The sequence below is a fragment of the Lepisma saccharinum genome, chromosome 1 (genome assembly GCF_977018435.1).
Source record: "Lepisma saccharinum chromosome 1, izLepSacc3.1, whole genome shotgun sequence".
Lineage (NCBI taxonomy): Eukaryota > Metazoa > Arthropoda > Insecta > Zygentoma > Lepismatidae > Lepisma > Lepisma saccharinum.
The window spans coordinates 131,163,558-131,180,279 of NC_139229.1; the positions used below are offsets into that span (position 1 = coordinate 131,163,558).

General features: G+C 35.8%; 1 protein-coding gene across 1 annotated transcript in view; it reads left to right on the forward strand.

Annotated features, from left to right (window-relative positions):
* The window catches only part of O-fut1 (O-fucosyltransferase 1), a 33,004-nt gene extending 16,783 nt beyond the window's left edge, over positions 1-16,221 (forward strand). The window contains exons 5-7 of the mRNA XM_083138707.1: positions 3,608-3,780; positions 7,504-7,737; positions 10,788-16,221. Coding sequence (XP_082994833.1) covers positions 3,608-3,780; positions 7,504-7,737; positions 10,788-11,000 — 620 coding nt within the window. The 3' untranslated portion in view covers positions 11,001-16,221. The remainder of the gene's footprint in view (positions 1-3,607; positions 3,781-7,503; positions 7,738-10,787) is intronic.
* The last annotated feature ends 501 nt before the right edge of the window (positions 16,222-16,722 follow it).

Here is a 16,722-nt window from a genome sequence, read left to right on the forward strand (position 1 = left end):
CAGGCCCTGGTTAACCGTGGATATCCCTCCATCCTGGTCACCAAGCAAATATCACGAGCTGCCTCACATACCACTACCACCAAGAAACCTGCTGCCACCAACCCACCTGCACTCATCACCCAATATCATCCCCACCTCAACAAAATCAGGCACACACTGCACTCTCTTCTCCCAATCCTCCACAGTGATCCCGAAACCAAAAACATATTTCCCGACAAACCCAGGGTGGTTTTCAAACGCCCCCCCTAACCTCCAAACATCCTGGTCCACAACACTCCTTCACCACACATCCAACACCCCCCTGCCCATAAATGCAACCGACCCAGGTGCAAGACCTGTCCCATCCTCATCACTTCTCACACCCTCCAGGTGCACACGGCCACTGGCAAATTTACCCTCCATCCCAAAGGGACCTGCCATGCCTCAAACCTTATCTACATCCTCACCTGCAACATCTGTGGTGATTTTTACCTGGGGAAACATCAACGGCCCTCAACCTCCGCATCAATAACCACCGCTCCTCCACCCACAACCTGGACTTCACTGTCGCCGTCCACACCAACCACCACAACATCAGTTTCAACGACTGCTTCCGGGTAGCGATCATCCACCTCCTACCCCAACCAGCCAACACCTCTGTTCGCAAAAGATGGGAGAGGGCCTATATATCGGCCATGAGTGCAACCACTCCACCTGGCCTGAACAAGGCCACCCAGTAATGCCCAACCCTCACCCACCCTCCCGCCCTCCCTCCCAACTCATCCTACACACTCACAGTTTACGACGAGCCTGGTGACGAAACAGTGTTTTTTCGTTCTACGCACCGCTTCTTCTTCAATGGGGACCTGGCAACTCTGCAGGACCCCAACTTCCGGTTCCGTCTTCTGTTTCTTCTCACACCGATGATGCTATAAATTAGCGAAAATTTTGAATTTTCTTACTGTCCGGTGAGTGTTTCCTTTTACCTTATTTGATTTTTACTTAGCCCTTTTGGCCCTCCTTGCTTTTATCCATTATATATATATATATATATACATTTCTTCGCAATATTCTTCCAAATCAATTTCGATGCATACATTTCTTTGCTTCCAGCGCGCGAATGCTTCCAACCGTTTGCCGCTGAATGTCCGGGAACCTTTCTCCAGCCGGTGGAATGACTTCAGGGAATCTCACCCTGACGTCATTCCTCCCTCTTCCCTTACAACCCTTGGCGAGGAGGGAGGAGAGAGGAAAGAGGAGGAGGAAACACTGTTTCTCAGGCATGGTGATTCCATGCCCAGGGTAACCTCCTTCTTGTGAGAATCCACCGGTCACACTCTCAACCTTCAGAGCCTTTACCGTTCCCTCCGCTGAACTAGGGAAAACATATCGGGTAGAGTGCGAAGAACAGGAAAATTGAATAACATGGGCAAACCAATTCTACGCTAATTTTCACTTTACATTTGCATCTGTCTTGCTGATTTCTGTTACTTGAACATAAATTTATCAAAAGGAAAAAGCTTAAATATTGAAGATGAAGCAAACTAAATTAAAATTCAAAGCTTAAGCAATTAAATCACCTATATGCTAACTCCCCCCATCCTTGTATTTACAAAAATAGTGATTGTTTCTCCTCTCTAATCTTCAAAAGCAGCGAGAATACTTCTTTCATGGAACTGAATATTTTTTAAAGGGAAAGATATCAAAAATAAATTATATATATATATTAGTTAATTTAAGTTGCTATATTCCGCCTCTTCAGATTAATAGTGATGAAGATGAATGAATTAAACATAAAACGAAAAAAAACACATCAGGCACGTAGCCAGGTGGAGAACTCGGAGGGCTGAAACCCCCCTCCCCGAAATCCTACAAATATCTAATTTAAAAAGTGTATAGTGGTAATTAATTTTACTTCATTAGCAGGATTAAACACCTTGCATAATACGTTGTAATAATTTGAGATTCATCTTCAGGACTTCTAACCCCACTGTTTCAACTTTATGTGGCGGTTGCTAATAAGGGATGATCCCCATCCCGAAATAAAATTCTGGCTCTGGCCTGCAATGATTCGAACTTTTAAAACCTGTCAGTTCGACTCTGAAAGGGATTTTTTTTTATCATTCATAAGAATTTCATTCTGAGCCAGGAACACAACAACAGAAGTTTGGCACGTGAAACTGAATGCGTGTAGTCGTTGGCTTCGTGCTGTGCTTTGTGTTTATTACTTATTTAGGTGTTAGTGTTTGTCGTGATAGTGCTGTGTTAAAGGGTAATGGATGTACAAGATTTGCTGGTGAAACCTTTTGGAACAAGATCTTTTCAGGAGAAGTTGCAAATTGTTAATACAGGTAGGCCAGTGTCATCGCTTGAACTTATTTCTACACACAAAGACAAAAATCGGGAATATGTGAGGCATTTTCGCAAGCAAATTATGACAAAACACCATGGTTGACAGGAAGTATAAGTGTTAATAAGCTTTGCATTTTTGTTGGCCGTGCTTACTTTTCGTGGCTGAAAAGTATGTATGGACGCGTGGCGAATACTGTAATCTTTGCAACACTTGTGTCAAACATGAAAAATCCAAAAGTCACATAACTTCCTTTGTTAAGCTGCAATCTTTCGCACAGACACATATTGACGTGCAACTGGACAAACAGCATGCTTTGGATGTGGTACAGCACAAGTAATCGGGTCCTGGAGTAAGTTGAATTTTACACTTAAATTAATATTGCGGGTTTTTATTTCACTAGTGCACATCTTTCATTTTATATTTCACAGGTAGTTTTTTTATAGCTTTACAATACTGTCTTGTTTTATTATTTGAAATTCTACACGTATATTAAACTGCAATAACGAGAATTAATTGATTGTGGTCGTAGCAATAAGGCAAACATTCCGACACAATATTCCTAAATCCAATATGGATCCTGACATAAATTGCACGGAAACTTTTGGAGTTTGAGGATCAAGGGTCGGAGATTACCCACTCTTTAGAACCAGCATATGCCACTGATATAAGTATACTTATGACTTACGTTATAGTTATATCTATGTAATATATATGGATGCTATTTAATCTCACTTATATCCATATTCATATTATTTATGTTATAGGGCCTTCCCGATGGCGCAGTGGTAGCGTCGTCACCTTGTAATCAAGGGGTCCCGGGTTTGATACACGGTGGAGGCACAAGTGGTTCAGATCCCACTTTAAACTGTACGTCCAGTTCCGATTAGCCTAACTGTGCATAAAGTGGACTTAAAACAACATATCAATCAATATTTATGTTATATTGCTGCCTCTGTAATTGGAGATATACTTTCTCTGTAGATGGCAAATAAATAAATAAACTACAAGATGAATAATTGTACAATGGAAGCAATATATATACAAAAAGAATCTGGTATTAGTTGTATAAAAATAATTAGAATGTGAGTGGAAATTTTCAATAAGTATTATTATTATTTTTGAAAGTTACTTATTTATATGGATAACGTAAATCAGTATTATGTAATCTGTGTTATGGTAATGATTTTTTCATTCCATATGAACATCCATACTGTAATAATGTGCCTATGTTTGTATACTTTACCTGAAGTGCTTTTTCTCATTTTCTTTGTGCAGTGCTGGCTTTTACTGGTGCCCCAGCAAGTTTTCCCGTTCAAGATGAAAACAGAGGCCTTCACAAGCATTTAGTGTGGAGTAAAGAAGTCGAGAAAAGAGCAAAAGAGTTCATTAAAACTGTACTGCCAAAAGGTAGTTTCGTGGGTATCCATCTCAGGAATGGAGTTGATTGGGTGAGTAAGAGGGTAGTTAGTGTCTATGTGTTAGTGATGGAACATTGTGAAAGATGTTATGAGTCCACTTTATGTGTAGATGTGCTAATTGTGAATGATCCTACAGTTTAGAGCGGGATCTGAACCACCTTGCAAAGTGCCTCCATCAGGAACTGAACCTAGCACCCGTTGATTGTAAAGTGAAGTGTGGTAGAGGTGTAGTATGTCTCCACATTTAATCACGGCAGTATGTCTCCACATTTTTTCTCAATACCTCATTGTGAACCACGTTGGGTTAGGTTAAGGTTAGGTTACGTTACGTTACGTTAGGTAAAGAAAACATGGGGTGTAAGGGGTGATCTTCCACGTAGTACACCCAAATGTCAACCTCACTTCCACGTTAGTACACCCTGGACTGCAGACTAACGAGGCTCTGGCGACTGGCCCCGTGGCCAGTATAATTTTGTTTGTATTGTCCTGTTCTTGTGTCCTTATGTGTGCTGAGTGTTCTTTGCAGCCTCAGCTTTTAACAAAAGTCAGAACATTTTAATATTTTATGATTTTAATTAAGCAACGTTAGAGTTGTTATGTGTAAAGATAAGGGGCTGGACCCCTTATATTGTGACGGGTGCAAAGTAGCCTTAGTGCTGACGCACCCAAAATTTTAAAATCAAATCAAATCCACGTAAAGAAAACATACACCTTTATTTTGGCTGTTTTCTTTAGCTAACCTAACCTAACCTAGTGTGGTTAACAAGAAAGTAAAGTGAAGAAAGGATACACAAATAAAGAACTTGAAACATACATACATATCACACCTATATTCTTCCAATGTGGAGACATACTACACCAATGTGCAGACATTCTTTCAATGTGGAGACATGCCCGACCCTATGGCCGAGTGGTTAGCACATCGCGCTGCGACGCCAAGGGTCCCAGGTTCGAATCCTGGTCGGGCTTGGTTGTTTGTGAATGTCCATTCATCAATTTCATCACTTATCCCCATCTTCGCAAATTAGCCAAGAGGCACAAAACGCGAAGTAAAATAAACTAAATCAATCAATCAATCAATGTGGAGACATACTACACCTATACCGTGAAGTGTTAGCCACTGCACAATTTGGGAGGGTTGAAACATACTGATATAAACCAACCACACCTATTTGCACCACTACAGTTTCCGTGGACCCCAAGACAACCTATATGGCAGAGGTGGTTAGCACAGAATTTTACAGCACCAGGGATTCCATGTTTGAATCCAAACCTGACCATGTTGTGTTCTTTGTGAGTGTTTCTTCATCAATTTCTTTATATTTTCACTCATCCTCATCTCCTCAATTAGCCAAAAGTGTCAGAAAAGTGAAGTAAAATAAACCAAATAAATCAGCCAACCTTATACTTCAATTTATATGTTCTATGATTGACACTCACTCTCTACAGTACTTCACATCAGCAGCGGCTCAAAGGGTAGAGCCGCTGTGCCATGGCACTACCCTCAGAAGAAACGCATACCTCGCCCAAGTATTGTTAAATTAATACATTCATGGTTTACAGATAAGGAGATTCGAATCTTGCAATCGGTCAAGCTGACGTGACGACTGCCCCAACCTCCTCACTGCATTGCCAGCTGTTTCGTTCATACTCTCGCGAGGCAACAGTCTGTGCTGCCCAAGAACTGGCCTAACCAAGTTGACACACGTGCAGAGGGTTGAAGAAGTCTCAGCGAGGAAAATTTCCAACATGAGCCGAGAACAAAGTGGCAGGTGGTGGGGTGAGCCCATAAGACACCAACTGTGCCCATCTTCGTCTGTCACAGCAAAGGAACTTTTGCAGTGTTGACACAGTTGCCACCTTCAGAGATAAGTCGCTAAATACGACTGATTTGTAACACCTGTTGGGGAAGTAATTTCTGCCTACTTTTGGAGAAACGAACCTAGTATTTTTTTCCAAAGTTAAATGAACATTTTGATAATAGATAGATGCGCCTAGAGGGCCATCCAGACTTTTTTTAAAAATATAAAATAAAAAATCCTATGATGATGCGAGTTTCCTTTGGCATTTCAACAATTTCTTTTTACAACAAAGATATTTTCGACATCCAGTTGGAATACGTGTGCATGGGGGAGAAGAAGGTGAGAGGATTTGTTTTTCCCTTCCTCTTGTAATCGTTGTTTCTAGGGAAGTGTTCTGTAGTGTATAAAGATAGGTTAGTGAGTGAAGATGAACCGGATTAATGCATTATTACTTAAACACACATTGTTTTCCATGTTACCAAACGAGGATAAACATCTTGGCCAGTGGCGCAACCTCAAGGAGGTGACGGGGGGGGGGGGGGGGGCATTGTAGAGTTTTTTTTTTTTTTCGATTTCTGGATCACGTTGGCACTACCCATCATAGTTGCCGCCGGCCGCCACTGCTTCACATAATACGTAATAGAAATACTACTACAATACAAGTTCTTTGAATATGATACTTGTGTGTTGTAAACCTCAAAACATTCAGGGAGACTAAACGTTAATCCACATTCTTCCACTTCCGTATCACCTTCTCTCTTCAGCACACAATACTCTCCTTCCTTGGTTTTTCTTCTATATAGATGCCATAACATAACTTACGTTATTGTACATAAGAACTTGGCCCCTCTGCAAATAAACTAGTTAAGCTGATGCATTTTGTAATTGTTTGAGTAAATATAAAGATATAATTCATATAATACTCGGTTTTGTTATAAATTTCCAATATATTTGTTTCTTTTTCTCAAGCAAAAGTTATGAAAGGCATGGACAATTGAAGAGGGGTGATGGAATCAGTCTTTTTCGTTAGTACTTCCCATTTCTGATTGATACTGTTATTATTTGGTTTATAACCAAATTCATTTGCATAACTTTTTATAGGAATAACTTAGAGTATTTATTGAATAGAAATACTTTAGTATCAAGGAACAACAAACTCTTGATCTTGCAGAACTGAAAGAGGGACCCTATGTAATTAAGCTGTTTTAACTTTTCTTCTCTTTAGTTTCCAGTACATAAGTTGTTTTATGCATACAAAATCTAATGAAAATTCTACAATTAGAATGAATGACAACATTCATATGAAAGAAAAATCAAATCTATTATTTATTGTTATTAGTTGTAGTATTACTAATAATAGTAATAAGTTAAAATTTACCTATGAATATATAGAAATAGCATGTTTTAAAATACTAAAACATTGGTTTCGAATTCTACCTGAAAGGCAGACTCTTGCACCACTATATACATTGCATTGGCTACGTAATCATTCTACAAAATATTGGATGTTAGAATTGTGTTGCCTTTTCTATTGGTCAAGAAACTTAACACTGACAAATAAATAGGAACCCTTTGTTTAATGAACAATTTCTTTTATTACAATTTCATTGATGTTCCATTGTCATTTTCATATTAAGTTTCATGCAGGAAAATTTGTATGCTTACATTGTAGTGACTTCCATCATGCTTTTCAGTCCATGATTTGAGAAATTCATATATTTTAAACCTTACAAATTTAACTGTTTGATGCCCTCCTACTCCCACACCACAGGGTCTGTGGAGCCCTTATTGCTGCAACTACTCTGTGATCAAACAACCTGTTGAGGTTCAAGGCCTGCCAAATTACTTTTCATTCAGTGATGTGTAGACAGAACCATAAAATCACGTCTGCACTGTTATCTGTGTTTCTATGCTGGAGCCTGGTAAACTTGATTGTTTGCTTTTGTTGCAGGTGCGGGCATGTGAGCATGTGAAAGATGCTACGAACTTCTTTTCATCGCCTCAGTGCTTGGGGTACAGAAATGAGCATGGTAAACCCACCAAGGAAATGTGCTTCCCTTCCCTCGGAACAATAACAAAGCTGTTGAAGAGGGTGGTAAAGCAAATAAAAGCAGTTGCGGTGTTTGTTGCATCTGATAACAACTACATGATAACAGAGTTGGAGACAGCTTTAAAGAGAATGGAGGTGAGTAATCATTAGGAAATTTGTAACTAATGTGAAACATTAAATATATACTTTATCTCCCTCCCATCTCAAGAATACCCCTACCCTTGTCCACTGTTGGGTAATGGCTTTTGTTTTAAATGTTTATGTAGGTATGTACAGTCAGGGGAAAAAATGGTGTTTGTATGGAATCATCAAAACATAACCTAAAATTCCTATATTTTATATTTATTTGTGGAAGAAAAATCAAGTAATGGTCAAAATCAAAAGGCAATACATGAACGCAGTGTTGTTTTTTAGGATATGATGTATGTTGTGGGAAATTCTGAGTGTTTTTAATACAACCCAAACAATGGCAATTTACTCCTGATATTAATGCATGTTTCTTTTTTTTTATGTAGACAGGGTTGCTACGCATCTGGAAAACCTTGAAAACAGGGAAATGCCAGGGAATTTGGCTTATCAGGGAAATGTAAGGGAATTTTGCAGATTGTCTGTAATTTACGTTCATTTTGGAGTCTGCAAGAGAAAAGTTGCAAAATGAACAAGCAGTTCACTTCCACTTCTGGATTCCGTTCTTGTGATTCCACTCCCAGAAAAGATTCAGTTCAGAAAATTTTTTCTTTCATTCTTATGATTCTCAGTCTTGTTCAAAATTATGGTTCCTTCGAATTTCTGTAATAAATTTTCACTTTTATAATACTAGATTTTAGAAAGAATATCAAGGTAAAACTAGCAGTCCTGATATCTGATTGAAAACTAAAGTACATTGACAATATGATCATAATTATTGGAAAGGTTGATGCAGATTAGGTTTTCGTCTATTATTTTATAGATCTTAGTCTTGTTGGCTTTTCCTATAGAATTCCTGTATGCAACAAAAATTTCTCCAAATGCTGTGTACTTATACGTGTAAATGTAAGCAAAAAAGCAGCATTTTCTACTACACTATAAATCTGCTAGGAAATGAAAAATTGTGTATGGTTTATGAAGATTATGTTGTTTATGAATATTTTCTGTTGTTTTTATATTGTGGACATCTGTTATGGCAAAATAATGTGCCCTATTACCTTAGCCTGAAGGCTAGATGCACGTGATTGTAGCACCCAATACATTTAATGCCGATTGTAATTTTACATTTTATTCTTCAAATCTTCACTTGTTTTTGTGCACGTAGAATGAAATTTGCTAAAAAAATTGGAAATGGATATTCATAATAATTAACTGATTATATATTTAATTGAAAAATACAAGGTTGAAAAGCAAGAATGATGATGATAAACATGTCTGGAAAATTTTTTGGACTGAAAAACATGGAAATGTTAGGGAATTTCATAATCAAAAAATCGTAGCAACCCTGCTAGACAACATACTGCAAGAAAAATTGCCTTTAGGGGCATTCCGGCATTACGTGTGAGATATTTTACACACAGAATTTAATGTTCTAGAGCTGATTTCATGTAATTATGATGTACTTTGTGGTGTCTGCTAACAAATGAAAAACTTGAGTATGATGGCATAGGCAGAATGCATGTAAAGCATTAACTAAAGTGTGTTATGTGTATGACGCTTTAAAAATGTACCAATTTTTTATTTTATTTGTCTGTGAAGCATATAGGCTGCAGATGCTAGTAACTTCTATTGGTGAAATGTGCAAATTATAAGCATTCACAAACATCTAAACCTTAATGCAATTAAAAGCAATAATAATTTCCATATTAATTCATTTTGTTATTGATGTGGAGTAGGACCATTTTTCATGGAATGTCTCTTTAGACATGATAGAACTAATTTATTATTATTGCCTTGCAGTGCACATGAATAGTTGCACAGGTGTGAATGCACCATCAGGAAATTTCATGTCTAAGTGAACACTTTACCACAAACTGCACACACTAGAATAGGCACTTTCTCCTCTAGTGTGTATAAAAAGCACTCACTTTGTATGTGCTAACAACAGTTTGAACGACACCCTAGTGACAAGCGACACATGCAACATGTGCATTTGCATTTGTTTCTTAAGCCTCATGTTCAAGTGACATTGTACTTGTATGCTAAGCAACATGTCGCTAGTCACTTTTGTGTCAAAACTCCCTTAGATCACCATGGACATCTGGAGGGGGGGGGGGGGGTCATGGCTCCCCCGTGGGAAATAAATGTCCACCTAAAAAGTTTATATTTCACACATAATTTCATTTCAGTCCCAGTAATTTTTGTTAATTATTATAAGGACGTCGAAGGAACATATTTTCAGACTAAAGCAGTGTTTTTTGAGGCGGCATACCTATTATGGGCAAAAATATATCTCCTTTAGCCCCCCTGAAAAAAAATTACCTTGCTTGCCCCTCGCTGCAAAAAAATTTGAAGACATCCATGTAGATCACACATTTTTACTAAATATGTTAGTTAGTCAGTTCTCGCCGACACAAGCTTACAGTATATAGGTACCATTACCAGTAATTTTACTGAACCCATTTATATCTACAAATAACGTGTAATGTAGTGCAAAATCCTTCCATTTTGTCGTAATTTTTATGAATATACCCATGCACTGCAAAGTAAATATCTAAACATGCAGTTGCTTTTTCAGACAAAACCATAGCAGTAACCTTGTTACCTTCATTAAATAATGAACCATTCATGTTCTTCAATGAATTTTTGCAGTTTTATATCAGATCTGCAGAATGAATATTGATATAATTAATTGCATATTGGTTAAAATTTCATATTCATATTGGTCCCACCATGGCAGAATGGTTAGCATAGCACACTACGATGTCAGGGATCCTGGATTTGAATCACAGCCTGGACATGTTTGGTCTTTGTGAATGTCTCCATGAATTTCATCACTTGTGCTCATCTATGCAATTAGCCAAAAGTGGCAGAAAGGCAAAGTAAAATGAACCAAACCAATCAATCAGTGGTTCATCCCTGATTTTTAAACTTCATGATGTAGAGTGAAAAATATGAGTAACATACTTGATGGAAGAGAATTCCATTTCCTGCATTACTTTCTTCTTAAAAACCTATTCGTTTCAGATATTTTTACTACTATGTTATTTACCTTTCAGGTAAGTGTTCACAAATATGAGCCTGCAAATCCCCATGTTGAGCTTGCAATATTGGGTCAAGCAAATCATTTCATTGGAAACTGCATCTCGTCATTCTCTGCATTTGCAAAACGGGAAAGGGATGTGCGTGGTTTTCCTTCGTCCTTCTGGGATTTTCCGCCAGAGAAGTTAAATAAATCCAAAGAATCTAAAATTGTCCATGACGAATTTTAACTACATTTTTAGTATTATGCAGAAGATTTTTTTCCAGTGAACCTACTTTCTAAGTGGACAATTTTGACACTTCATGTATGGTGAAAGCAGTATTGTGGATTGCTGTGGAAATCATGAACAAAGTCCGTACATATATGTAATCAAGTCTGTTTACAGTCTTTATGGAGATCCTGTGGTAACTAGTGTTTGTGGTTTAAAGGTATTTGCTGTCATACAGTATTGGCCAAATTATTGGACTCATTGTAAAAAAGAAGCACATTTCCTTGTTTTGAAAGTGTTCTAACTAAATATATTTAACGATTGATGTAACTTTTTATGGTATTAAACAGTTTGTCTGCTTTGATATAATGTAAATTCCCACAACCTTTTCTTTTGCGGGGTCCCAACAATAGGTGGCAACATGATTCTTTGCACATTCGCAAAAATGCCTGGAACAATATGTACATTGTTTACCATGTTATTTATGTAATTTGTTTGGTTTTAACCAAAGAAATAATACTAATTCTGATTGTTGTAAGGCTGTTACATGTTATTTGTATCTCCAGAGCAACATGTAATTTCATAAACCATGTGGTTTGAAGTTTAGAAATAAGAGTGATAAAGGAATTGTACACAAGCAGTGATTAAAATGGGCTCGAAAAGAGCCGAAGGTGGTCGGTCATACAAAGTACTGACAGTACTTGCAGTGTGTATAACAATGCAATTTGTATCACAAAACATTAAATCTGTCAAATTTCTCAACATAAAGTGACTTTATCTGTGTTTCACTTTTTCAACTAATGAGTCCAAACTTTGGCCAATATTGTATACACATAAGTTATATATGTTTAACATAATACAACTAAAGTTGTAAATATCATGTTCTTGAATACGTAGAGGTTTTCCTCAGGAAATATATATAAATTGTTCATTGTTTCAAGTTAAGGGGTTGGAGGAGTGCAGTTGCACATTTATCAATTCTATTAAGATGTGCACAACTAATGGGGAAGAAACATGCTGTCAAGTTATAGATTATGGATTTCTCCTCACATTGAGGTGGTAAGCAGATCTTTAATTCAGTTACTAAGCTAGATAAAACTTGTTACTAATATAGTTAAGGAATGTCTTTGAAATCCCATGTATTTCTCACAGAGAAGGAGAATGCTCACTCTTTAACTTTTCAGTAATCAGATCAATGTTTTGGCATTTTTTCTTAAAGTTGAGTTCTTCAACCTTTCCTCTCTCTATTCAGTGTTCAAATTGGGGAGGGGAGATTTCCTTTCCCACTCTACATTTGGAAATTCTGTGCAGTGAAGGAAATAATATTTCCTCACCTCTGAAAATATATAGGTACTATCATACTTTGTTCTGTTAGTCATCAAATATTGACAATATTGATAATTGTACTACCAGCATATGAGATCTTCGTAAAAAAAATGGTAATCATGAAACTGTAGATAAGCACAGAGAATCTTAGTGCTAACTTTTTCATAGTTCTATTAATTCCGGTGACCACTGCCACCATCCTCATTGGAAATTGTTACACTGTTGAATGAAACTGTAAGTTTTGCAAATAACTAATACCGTATTTGCCAGCGTATTTACCTTTAAAAAAGACCTGAAAAACAGTGTGTGTGTCTTATATGCCAATACTCAGTTTTTATTGCCTTCATTTCTGGACATTTTCTATGTTCTGAGTTAAACGATTTGTTTCTTGTTTGCTTGCGATGCGTGACGAAGATGATTCAAATATATTCCTTTCTAGTAAGATTAGGTTATTTGTTGAAAGTAGACTGTAAATTAATTATAATATTCAGTGATAAAGCTTTTTCCTGAAAAATGTGTACAAGAAAGAGGGTGCACCTTATATGCCAGTGCATCGTATACGCTGGCAAATACAATATCAGTGGCACAACATCATAAAAAAAAAGTATTAATTACACAGATCTGGATACATATGAAGGGCTCGGGGTAAAACATGTTAAGTGACATTTTGGTCATTTCTGAGTTCATTAAGGAAAAAGATTATTAGAGGCTATACTGTAGATCAATTGTTTTTCTGTTGTGTTGAACAATTTCAGAAGGCTTCACTGAGTCCAGTGAAAATTGTATGACATGGCAATTTCACTGGAAAATTGAAGGATGGCACATTTTACTTTGTAACTCAAAAATAACCAAAATGTCACTTACCATGTTTTACACCCGAGCCCTTCATATTAAATCTTAAATGGTAAAATTTTGCCAGAACTTGCCATTGTCTAGAATTCCAATCTTGTCTGTAAGACTTAGAGTACTGCATTGAACCATTTTCGCTCGAAAATACTCGATGGAATCTCCCACGCTCGAACGTGACGCTCGAATATATAGACTATCAAATATCATTTCAATGGGACAATAATCGTACAAATATATGTGTAAAAATTCGTCCTGGTAGTTTCAGCCCATAATCATCTATTCATTTTCATATGTTGCTATTTATTTGTAAGATAAATTCACATTTTAACATGGAGATGATGACTATGTTCACTTCAGTTTCAATTTCACTGCGTCTTTCACTTCACGATCCATGTTTGAAGGCCCACTACTACAGAAAAATTACTGTTACACGTGAACTACTGGGCTTTGAATGTATACCGATCATTTGAATGTTCGAGCATTAATCGCTCGACCGAAGAAACTGTCCATTCCGTAAGCCATCTAGCGTCATCCATGCGAAGTATTAGACGATCGAGCAAAAAGGCCTTGATGCAGCATTCTAGTAAGACTTTTTAGGAAATGTGATGAAAATCGATGAGTATTTCTTAACAAGAGCTGTCAAATATTTTTTTTTAAAATAATTAAATTATTATAAGCTGGTTATTGTTAAGTGTGGAGCTATTCCAGTGCCTCACACAAATACGTTGTTTTTATCTTGCAACATATATTTGTGAATGGCATATAGTGATAGAATGTTCGTTTTCATAGTTGTATATGTGCTACTTTCAGTTATCATAGAATTATTTTGACAACTACATAGAAAAAGCCGTAATTTAGGTATGAGTAGCTGGAAATTTTAAAATGTTGAGTGGATACTTAAACATAACAGGTTAGAAAGTAGTAATGAATAAGTGTTCCTTGTTGAATTACAATTATCAAGAAGTGAACATTAGTCATAAGGTGATGAAGTAAACTGTACTTAATTAGAATGTCAAAAGAAATTTAAAAGGCAGTGTATTTTGTACCCTAATTTTAATAGTGTGTTGAGTCTGTGAGAACTCAAATTTTTATAAAACATGTAAGCAGTACAGTGGTCATAACAATGATTGGGATTACAAGTAGGGTTTTTGGATAATTGTTATATATAAATCAAACTTAACATGTGGTCCTCCTTTTAATGTATCTCGTTCACTTGTCTGGCAAATTGCCCTGTGGATTTTGGAAACTTTCATGTATGATATGTCAAAGTTCCATTTCTCTATCTATCTCTTGGTGTTTGTGTCCCTACACAAGGTTAGCAGACATTTTATTTTTTCCTGGACATTTTAATGGTATGCCTGACACCTGGGAGGAATTTGGAAAAAAAAAGGCATAATGTCCTACATTTTGAGCCTCACTTATTTGCATTAAGGAAATATGTTTTTCAGTTGAAGAAACAAAAAAAAAGTCAAAAGGATATTTGTTGTGGTTCTGCAATGAAATATGCCTGAAAACAATGTAGTGGTGTTACTAAGAATTTTGAACTCAAGAATACTTTTAAAATATTCAATATTTTAAAACTCAAAAGTGAGCCAATTTCACTCCATTTACTAGTAATATATATTATGCACTACTATGAATAATGGTGTCTAAATTTTGAGGGACATCGTCCTATTTTTTTGCTTGTAGTCATCTGATAACCCTACTCCTACATCCGATAAGCTACAAATCATAGAATTTTTACAGAAATTGTTAAATGTAAAGAAAAAAACAAATTCTGAAATTTTCAAAATGGACAATAAAAATTGTACAAAATTCAGGAAGACTATTTTTGATGTGCCAGTAAACTATGAAATGCTAATTGAAACATTGTTTGTACTGCTTCCTCCACTTTTATGACCACTGTGCAGTTGGTTTTGTTTGCAAAAAGACAAGAATAACATGGGTATTGAAGATGCAAGATTGTATTGGGTATTAAAAATGAGATAATGTATCCTCTGAAATCGATCCTTCATCAGGGATGGGAGGGAAAAATGAGTTGTGGAAGGGTTAAAACACAGCTAAAATAATTGAAATGGAAAAGTAGAAAAGCTTGATGTCCTGATCATATGAATACAAATGATTGTTTCAACAACATAATCAGAACATTAAGTTTTTGTATTTTTAATCCATTTTAACTGTGTTTTAACCCTTCCACAACTCATTATTTTCCCTGAAGAAGGATCAAGGTCAGTCCATACATTTGGAGGACAAAACAAGGTTGTCAACACATGGTGTGAAATACCACTTTTTTTTTTAATGTATAGAGTAACACAACCTGAAAAGTCATCAATTGAAAGAGAATATACTGTATATATTTACTTACATTACTTTGCAGATTAACTTTGGAGATGTGTAATTAGGTTTACAAGATATGTTTCAAATACTTAGGTAACATAAGATTTAGGTGTCACTAGTATTTATTTATTTATTTATGTGTTGTATACTTTTTGCATCCAACTTAAATGTATTCGTTTACTAGTATTTTGTGTTATGGTCATTTCAAGTACTATGGAAAACAAAGCTTGTATAATTGTATACTTTATATTTACAAGTATATGTAAATATATTCATACATAGACACACACACACATATCCATATACATATTCTACATGAGATTTAAACGGACCAATAATAAATAAATTTCATTTTACAAGTACATAAATGCCCTGCAGCTGATAGATAAAATATAAATATTGTAATAGTATTTAAGTAACCATTTATATTAGATAAAATATAAATATTGTAATAGTATTTAAGTAACCATTTATATTCTATGCTCTGTGTGATGTTATGTATCTGAAGCACTAGATAGTGCCTTGACTTTGTATGTAATACAGAATTTTAGATTTTTCTACAGCTTGACTTGTTTCATGTAGAGAGGAAGGAGTATTGTAATTTTTCCCATGCATTTACATTTATTTTGTATGCAAGTAAAATGCTCGCTTCTTGTGCAAACATATAATAATTTCATGTGTCTTTTGCAAAAAAAAAAATAATAAAAGGAAAGTACTTTAGTCACCATAATTTGAATAAATTAATTCTTCATCAAAGACCTACAGAATTATTATATACTTATGTAAGAAGTGAATTCAACCACGTTTGTGGTATGAATTTAAAAACCTTAATTTTTAAAAGATATAATAGGGATTGTACAGATTAACTGTTACTCTTTCAATAGTGCTAATATGCCCATATCACATTATCAGTAAAATTGGGGATACAATATTTTGATAAATAACTGTAATTTAGTGCAAAATTCCACCATTTTTTAATTTTTTAATAAATATGAAGCATAATTAGTTTTCATAGTTTTAGAAAGTATGTGTGTAAATATGCAGCATTTTTTCTAAGGAAAAGACCCTATGATTATACAGAGCCTTTAAAAAAATCACCCAGCTCTTATTTCGGTTGCTTCTAACAGGAAAACTGAGGAGAGACTTATACAGTGGCTTTTTCCCTCTATGAAGTCTCATGTATTGATGTAGCGTTATAAGAAAAAGTTATAAAGTTTACAGTTTGGTGACT